The 10,000-nt window shown below is 35.5% G+C and overlaps 1 protein-coding gene across 1 annotated transcript in view; it reads right to left on the reverse strand.

Moving 5' to 3' along the window:
- LOC144964560 (protein FAM184A-like) overlaps nt 1-10,000 on the reverse strand; it is a 49,747-nt gene that overhangs the window by 10,566 nt on the left and 29,181 nt on the right. Inside the window, exon 8 of the mRNA XM_078898988.1 lies at nt 793-914. Coding sequence (XP_078755114.1) covers nt 793-914 — 122 coding nt within the window. The remainder of the gene's footprint in view (nt 1-792; nt 915-10,000) is intronic.

Here is a 10,000-nt window from a genome sequence, read left to right on the forward strand (position 1 = left end):
TCAGGTGTAAAATGAGTACCTGGTCGTTAACAGCATTGTCTCTGTCCGAAAAAAATGTAATATCGCCGAAGAGGTGTCATTTCTCGTCCTACGTGTTAAGCGTTGTTCTTGGTTAGGTACACATTGTAGAGCGATTTGAGCACGTTTAGTGAATATTGCTATATATATATATATATATATATATATATATATATATATATATATATATATATATATATATATATATACAAGGTAAAGATATTTCAGTGAAAATTTGTAAAGACAACTTTTGAAAATCAAATATTATGTAATTATGTTTTTTAATTGTAATCCGTGGCAGCAACCGGGTATTATGTCTTTATACAGTTCATGAAGAAAGTTTAGTTCAGAGTAAAAATAAAAAGATTTTGGAAACTTGACTTGTTTTTATATATAGGTTAGGGATAAGTCTCGTTCACGCCAATGAATGCATTTATTTTAACTCCAATGGTAAAAGTATTCTTTAGCATCTTCTTCCTGACATCATGACGACACCGTTTTGAGACGGTCGGTCATAATTTCTTCAGCTTAAGATTGAGATTATGTACCAGGTCAGAAGCAATTAATGGGCTTGATTTTAAATTGCTGTAATAATTTGGACTTTATTGTTTGCGTTGGTTCAAGAGTACCTATATCCAAAACAACATAATACAAAGTCAGCCTATGCACATTAGCTTGACGATTTTCTACAAATAAATATTTGAGGCAAGTTCAAATAGGATAGAAAAGGAAAAAAAGTGTATTGAACTCTGTATAGTACGTAAAAAATCTCACTTCATAGTCTCTGTCCACTTGGCGTCCAGTTCTTTGGTCATTTTCTCCAGTCTTTCCTTCAAAGCGGTTTCCATTTCTGTCATTTTACCAGCATGTAGAACCTTTAGTCGATCCAGCTCAGCCTGCGAATAAAAAAAGAAGAAATTATGCCAACAAAATTCAAGGCGACTGTTTTGACTTTTATGTTTGGATTGCTAAGCACTGACGTTCCAAGACAACCTTACTTAATCCTCCTGATTCCTGTTGAGACAGGGGGCTACACCCTATTCGGTTCTGGGCAATCTTCCTAGGTTGAGGCAATGACAATAATTCTGCATGATGTTTTCCTCGAATAATAGACCTTCCCGACTTGGACCTGCGCTGTTTTAAAGTATTTTTGTAGTGGCTGTGACATTTTTTAAAAAATCACAAAGTTTTGGGTCAATCCTCCAACTTCCCAGATGAAACGCTTGGGATCAGTATCGAGCGGAGCTGTTCATAGACAAAACACATCCTTGCTTTTCATGTCAGCCTAAAAAAAACGTTTTGCCGACTTTAAGATTTAAGGTGTTTGAGTCTTTGACGAATTGAACATCTTCTTAATTTATCGAAATATATGAAGTAAACGCTTGGTATCCAAAAAGAAATAATAATTGTATTTTGCTGGTTAACATTAGAACCGTGGTTGGGATATTTAAATCTTTGTTATATCTGACGGTAACGGTTATTTTACCGCCTAAAGCAATATTAACAAGAATGAAATCTAACATCGTCTGTCGAAGTTAAAAAACCTTGATGATTGGTAAATTTCAAACAATAAAGACTTTCATTAACACGTTCAGCATGCCGATGTATTCAAAATTCATGATCATTTCATCTTAACAGTGAGTAAATCTGTGTTGCCAAAAGTGGCTATGAATAATTAACATTATATTATAGTAAAAGTTTTTCACTCCAAATGTGTAGAAAATATAAAGAATAAAGGCGACTCAATTAAAATGAAGCAAAGCAATATCTCAATGTATGGGAGTCAAATTTAATATCTATTTTATCTTGAAACTTTCATTAGCTCGCTTAAGCACTCTCGGGTTTTACTTCAATCTATAACTTCTAATATTTTTTTCATTTTGAAAAAAAAAAGTTAAATTTGAAACGTGGAAAAAAAATCTGGAATCTTAAATCGCTATACAGGAATTCGAACATGACAAGGGCTTGTCAAACAATGTCTTAAAGAAGGAAGATATGGTGTTAGGCCAGGGTTTTAAAAATGGAAACAGTTCTCAGATCATGTGCAAGTGCAACATATCACGTGAACACGATAAAAATGACAAGTTGAGTGTTGAGCAGTGCATGTCAAGATATTCGTTATACTTAATTGAATTATCTGGTCACATGACAACCTATCAACGAGAACACGATTCTTGGTGGGTGGTGCATGGAATTTGATACACTTTTACTGCCTTTTATATATATGTATAAAGCCTATGTTTTATCTTCTTTAATTCCGTTCTTTTAAAGCGTAAAGAACGGATATGGCATTTCGTTTTAAAACAATGTAATTTCAGAGTGATTCTAGTATCTAAATATTGAGTTTGAGTTCTAAATTATGAAAGTTTAGTTCATATGTCCCAATGTGAATAATGAACGTAGTTTTATAAACTAATAAAGTCTCAAATTATCAAACTCTAACCTATTTTCACTTAAAATTGAAACCTAGCAATCTAGCTCAGCCAGATAAATAGCGAATTGAGGCGATGGGACACAAGTTGCAAGAAGGGGAGGGCATCCTGTACAAAGTCTCAGACGAACAACAATATATTATAACAGATGATTACAATTTTCATGTTGATGGAATTTTCTCAGTTTGACGTCCTGATAACTTCTAGTTTTACTCCATTTCTCTTCTCTCCCCCCCCCCCCCCCCCCCCCCCCCATTACCAGTATTTTAGCATTCAACCCCCCCCTCCCCACCCACCCACCCCCTCCTCGAATAAAGTTCATCAGTAAAGTTTATACTTCCACACACTAATATAACAACGAAATGTGCATTTCTAATTTTTTTATATTTTGGTCAGAGACTTTATATCGATGATGAAAGATGAACCTCTGCTTGTATATCAAGAAATCTTAAAACAGAGTTTTATTTGAAATTTAAAACTTTTTGACAGGTAAAAATAAATACATTACATCCCTCCACGCGGCAAGGCAATCTATGAAGGAATATAATTGACCCATTGACGTCAAAAGGAATCACCCTTGTCCGAAATCAGCAAATTGGGGGTATATATATATATATATATATATATATATATATATATATATATATATATATATATATATATCGCTCAAAATTCATATTATGGACTTCAAATACAGTTTTTTGAGCTTTATAAATGACATGATGCCGCACATACACATATGATGACACACATACACACACACCACACGTACACAAATTATTATATATAATATATATATATATATATATATATATATATATATATATATAAACTAACGACCGTGTTTGATAAACATTAGTCAGTATTGGGTAGACAGTAAATAGATAAAGACAGATAAAGGGAATTGGGATTGTCTTACAACTATAAGTCCTAAAAGCCCGTCTGGTATCGTTTTATCGCTTTACCCTATAGCTTACAAAGTCTAAACACGGCAAAAAAGCAACCATGTTTGACGACGGAGTTTGTTTATCAGGTTAAACTGCGAAAGATAAACAATAGCGATGGCTGTTTTTCTTTCCTACAATTTCATGGTCAAACAAAAAAAAGGTAGGTGGAGTAGTGTATGAAATGAGTCAAAATAATTAATAATATTATATTACCCAGTTACCTGTCGTACTCGGGGAAAGACATCTATTTCAAATTTTGACCAGAAAACGTATCCTTCAAATATCGATCGAGTTTAATGACCTCCATCTTGGCACACGAAAAAATACCCCTCTCAAACCTGGCACCTCGCAGAGATTGGAATTGTTTGAAGTAATTCATTTCACGCTTCAGTAAACATATGATATTAATATTCAAATCAAAAACATGAATAACGAGGACATTTTGCTACAGTAGCAATGAAATAAACAATGCGTAGGTTGACGATTTAACGAGTCGTATTAGATCATTTATTAGTATCTACTGACTATATTGGCATCTTGATTGTGAAATTATTAATTATGGTCTATACATAAAGAACTCATAATCCTGTATCCACTCATCTTTTGGGAATTTTAAATAATAATTGGATCATAAGCAATTGGGCTGACGATGCGCTATTATACTTTATCATAAGAATCGAGTGCAGTGCCAAGGGGTGGGGTGGGAAAAAAATAGCACCGTCCACAAGAAAAAAATTCTCACATAAACGACCCTACAAGTTGTTACTGCCATTTTTAGAGCAAACGGATGTGAAGATGATTTCACTTGCTCATTACATAGCAGGGTGTTGTAAACATAGTTATGAAATTATGACATGCATAATGTGAAATATGGGGTTGAGGGAACATGTTCATGTTATTACCTGTCCCCTCCATGCCTTAAAGCACGTAAGCCGGTAGGCAGTTACAAATAAAACGATGAATAAAGAATCACATCCCCTCTAACTCCAAGCAGATGTTTTAAGTTCGATTTAAAACATTTTGTTTTGGTTTTTACATTCCATATATTTGTTATACATAGCATTATATTATGCCGCTTCGTTTCGTCGAAAGGGTCTCTGAGCTCACCTAAATACAGACATCATAAGACGAGAAAATCATAATATTGTCATTACTGATTAAATACCATCATTTTGGCCTTAGAACTTCGAATTATTTTATATGACCTCATAATTTTGTCGAGAGAGGCTAAGCCTCTGGATTTAGATTTTTGACAAGGATGTCGATTGGTTTTCGGGAATTTGCAATTTTTGTACGGATTCCAAAGAAGTAAGAGTCGCTAATCACCTGACATCACGTCAAAAATTGAAAACAACAAAAGATAAGAGGTACCAAACGTGCGCAAATAAAACTAAAAGTTGAAGTAAATGAACACGAACGTCCATATCAAATTTAGCTAAAAATTCATGATACCAAGATTAAAAGTTGATTGAAAAATTCATGGAAAAATGGAAACAGAAGATGATAATGGTAGAATAAGTATTTGGAGAATTAATTGTGAACCGTCCATTGTTGACTGGATAAACAAAAGTTATTTGATTGTTTACCGTAGTGTGAGTAATATTAAGTTTGACCACAATATCTGATCGACCGCCTCTATACCAAAGTATGTTAACTATACGACTCAGAAACATGCATTTAAAGTCCAAATTATGAGATTCGAGCGAGATAGCTTAATTTCCTTTGTCATAAAGAATAAATGCCATGTAATGAAATGCAATGAGCGAACATTATTTTGTAACCATGGTGATTTTGATTCAATGTTAGCATAAATTCCATCCTGACAAAATGCTGTTTTGAAACGTTGGCCACATATACACGTTTCTTTGAAATAGTTTTACTGCTTTTCTAATACTGGTGTGAGATTTAATATATCTCCACCCAAACAATGGAGCAGGTTATATATACCGCGCAGTTTACAGTTGTAAAAAATATTATAAAATAAATCATGTTCAGAACCCAGCGTGTTTCCCTTGCAGAGCCAAAAGGAATTCCGACAGTCGCAAAATCTTTATTATCCAGTTCAGTGGATACGGTTTATAATATCAAATTTCAAAACACGGTGAGAATGGTGTGTGTCATAATAAACTTTTATCTTAAACATTGCATCTTGAGGCACGATGGGCATCAATTCTAATGATGGTTACATGTTATGTTGGAATGTTGACAGTTTTATTGTTTAGTTGATACTTGATGATATCTGTGTAAGGAATAGGATATAAACACACACACACAAACACACAAACACACACACACACACACACACACACATATATATATATATATATATATATATATATATATAATATAATAGTGTGCATGTGGGTGTGGGTGTGTGGGTGTGTATTATTAAAATATTACTTATCACCATTGCACCATGATAACAAGCAGAGGAAAGAAATGTGCATTAAAACGTTAATTTAATAAAGTAAAGAGCATCGCAGAGGTGCGTGAGTGATTTATGTATTATTTTGTTCCGTACAACTGTTAAACTTTTTTTTTAAACGCCACCGATAGGAGACCGGTGCAAGCGGTGCTAGGCTCACCCATTACGCTTTGCGAAGTCATTGGTCCGTATGCGTTTTGGAAACAATAATCCATCGTGAAGAGTTATTAACACCGACCAAATAACAGCTGAGGTGGCGATGGCTAAAGCAAAGTTAAACAATAAAATAAATGCATTTGATACAATAGACCGGGAAAAGCTAAAAATTTGAGGTTTCTTCATAACAGATATGTGATAGATTTACGAAGTGAGCAAATGATCAAAGAGACGAAGTTTTTGTTAACTGCTAAAAATTGGAGAAAGTTATCATTGCTCCAATTACCCAACAGTAGAGGACGCTTAGAATTCGGAACCGTCTTAGTTTTTGTGAAAGTTCAACAGTAGCATCAAGCAATCGTGTGCAAGAAAAAAAAAGTCAACCAGAATTGGTAAGTCATAAGCTGCTTTTGAAAGACCAATTTTAATTTCCAACGAATCAACTGGAGATCAAAAACAATATCTACAGAAGAGTAGTCCGCTTGATTGGACTGTAGGGAAGAGAAACAGGGAAAATCATGCAAAGAGTTAAAATGCCTCAATCCCACCCAGCATACTATCCGACAACTTAGCTGGTCAATTGAGCATTTATATGATAAAAGCATCAAAATATAAAGAGTAAATATGGCGCGTTTAGTGTTTAAATGCTTCAAATCTGCACAGATCCAGACGAACTCAAAATGAGTAAACTTAGAAGATGAGGATCTTGGCGGTCATGTTTAAAATAGAAACATGAAATTAGTAATTTCTACATGCTCATCGAGGACATACTGGAAAACAGGAAGTCAAAGTGAGCTGGTCAACGAAAACAACCAACATCCAACAACGGTCAAACGGAGCGTTTCATTGGAACTTTAAAATAAAAATAACTTTAAATCATAGTTCAAGGTCGGTGGCAAACTTTACTTACAATTACTTGAACTACTTTATTTATGTTTGGAAAGGTTCCAACTTTAAAAAGAAGTGAGTCACAGCAACGGCAAAACAACGAAAATGAAAACATAGACAAACACAAACATAACATTTAACAAGCCCGTTGGTATGACAGTAGTTTCTCATACTCTCACACTACAATATCATGACGATCCATCAAGGCGGCAAAATCATTACCACGTTCGTGTACAGTCAGGAACCCGCCATGCAGCCGAGTAATAATGAAATGTTCAACCAGATGTTCTGCGGTTGCGGGATCTTTGCTACAACGTGTCCATGTCGGACAGGTTCTTGCTGATGAAGCGTGGCCGCTGGTAGACAAGTTCTAGATCTTTATGTTTGAGCCACCATATACCTCCTCTTGCTGGTGTAGAACCTGGTGAACTATCTCCCAGATTCGAAAAGACCACGCCCCCGCCTCCACGACAAACCGGATTTTTCAAAGTCTACTTCCATCTCGTTTATGCAACCCAATCCGGAGTCAGGGAAGCTGTAGGTTACCGGGACTTATTTCGGCTCATGTTAGGGGCACTCTATTTTAAGCCATCGCCACGTATTCGTCACCCGCCGGGTACCGAAGGGCTGGACTGTCGCCATAATCGGGCCCCATTCTTTAAATATTTTGTTGCCAGCATTCCCGACAATGCATGAACTTGCATTTCCCAGCCGCAGGGAGGAAGTGTTCGGAATGTCGCGGCTCTGTGGTCTAGTGGTATGACACTCGCTTTTGGATCGGATGGTCCTAGGTTCGAGCCTCGCTCGGCGCATAGTTGAGTCCTTGGAGAAGGCTATTTACTCACATTCTCTCACCGTACTCAGGTGTAAAATGAGTACCTGGACGTTAACAGCGTTGCCTCTGTCAGAAAAAAATGTAATATCGCCTAACAGGCGTCATGTCCCGTCCTAAATGTTAAATGTTGCTGTTGGCCAGGGTCGCCTTTTAAAGCGCTTTGAGCACGTTTAGTGGATATGCGCTATATAACAGCTCAATCTTTTTTTAAAATGCAGCACAGTGATGCGGGGGCGGGCTGGCCAAGTTGATGAGGCATCGCACCTCCACCCAGGGGACCCGGCTTCAAGCCACATAGTCGGCATTTTGTAATTCCCATGAGCAAAAAAAAACTAAGCCCCCATTACTCACTTTGTGGTGCTGCACTGTGGCTGACGCCTATCTTATCTCGATCTTTTCTCGGAATGTCCTACCCTACATAAATATTTACCCTGGATGTGAATAAATGGAATTTTATTTCTTTCATTTAATATTTCAGCCATTTATTTACTTCAGTCTCACAAAATGCATGTAATGCTTTCGAACACAACAATTCAAAGTACCTAGTTTAGAAGAGGGTCGTGCCTTTATGAGCCATTGTAGAATTCCCATTCCCATTGTGTGCTCAAATTATCGATCATTCTTGCGCTTAGTGTCTAATCGTGGAGATTAGCAATGTTCTAAAACTTTAGAAACGGTTATGATTCTTTTTCAGAAACCCTAAAATAGTAGTTTTTTATATACTACCAATGTCATAATTTCGTGTGTTTTAGTTTGCTTGGCTCTTCTTCTTCTTCTTCTTCTTCTTCTTCTTCTTCTTCTTCTTATTATTATTATTATTATTATTATTATTATTATTATTATTATTATTATTATTATTATTATTATTATTATTATTATTATTATTATTATTATTATTATTATTATTATTAATATTATGATTATGATTATAATTATTATTATCATCATCACCATTATCATCATCATCATCATCATCATCATCATCATCATCATCATCATTATTATTATTATTATTATTATTATTATTATTATTATTATTATTATTATTATTATTATCATCATTATTTTCTCCTTTTTCTTTTTTTTTTTTTTTTTTTTTTTGGGGGGGGGGGGGATGAATGTTGTGAGATCAAAACTGGGATATCCGGTTGCGTTAACTATTTGAAAATAACTCCCCCCCCCCCCCCCCTTCCACCTTTCCCGCTGCATCTCAGAAAGCAAACATTGGATCTACGAAAAATCATTACTCATCTATGCCATCCACTTATTTCCAAAAGTTGTTTTGTTTGTTGTTTTTTTTTCAATAGGAAGAGCATGCCCCGCGCCCTTCTTTCAGTGTTAGCGCATGGAGCGGGAATTTATCCCGTTTCTATAGCGTAAAACAGTCAATGGCAATTGCTTGCTATCCTTTGGGTGATAGTCTATCGCAAAGTGCTTTCCCCCAACCCATTTATACTGCTGAGTGGACAAGGTGGTCAGAAGAAAAAATCTCGACTGCACCCGGGATCAATCAAGGTCCCTTTGTGTGTGAAACGAGTGCTCTACCAACCGAGCTATCGGGACCAGAGAACATATTACTTAAAATAATCACCCTTATCATTGCCACCATTCTACAACCAAATCAGATTCTTGAAAAATGTTGTCAAATAAATAAAAGACGTTCGTGATTAAATATACTTTCTCACACTGACTGAGACAGCTAAGACACAAACGATCTATTTATAACTATTGTATAGATTAGCATCGTGTAAACAGAACCCCCGTGGATATAAGACGTAATCACTACGTTCTATTTTAAGGAGGAGAAGGCAACAAAGAATGCCGTTGACCCCCAAATCAGACATCCTTGATAAACTATGCGCTAATCCTGCTGTTATGTTGATTTTGTCTAACTTCAGATGTATATTTGATATTGTCAGCGCACCGCGAAACCACACAAGTATGTAAAAATAAAAATTCATAGAAGCAAGAGGTGGAGAAGAGAATAAGCCAAGCTGTAATATCAATATCAATACTATTAAGCGACTATAATTATATCAATAATTTCGACATTTTATAGTTCTCCTGCTCAGGTACTGGTATTTTTACGACATCAAAAAAGTAATGGCCACTAGTATGTAGGATGTATAAAGCAAAGACTTGTAGCGATGACAACATAAAATATATAGTTTAATACGAAAATAAAACGAAGCTTGACATCAGGGAACTGACGTCGGTTTCCAGTAAGAAGGGAAATGGTTAAAGTATTTCCAAAACATTCCCCTTTGTCTCACGTTTTCTTTTGTGCTTTAATTGTAAT

The sequence above is a fragment of the Berghia stephanieae genome, chromosome 2 (assembly GCF_034508935.2).
Source record: "Berghia stephanieae isolate SIO BIC M18660-M18661 chromosome 2, UCSD_Bste_1.3, whole genome shotgun sequence".
Taxonomy (NCBI): Eukaryota; Metazoa; Mollusca; class Gastropoda; order Nudibranchia; family Aeolidiidae; genus Berghia; species Berghia stephanieae.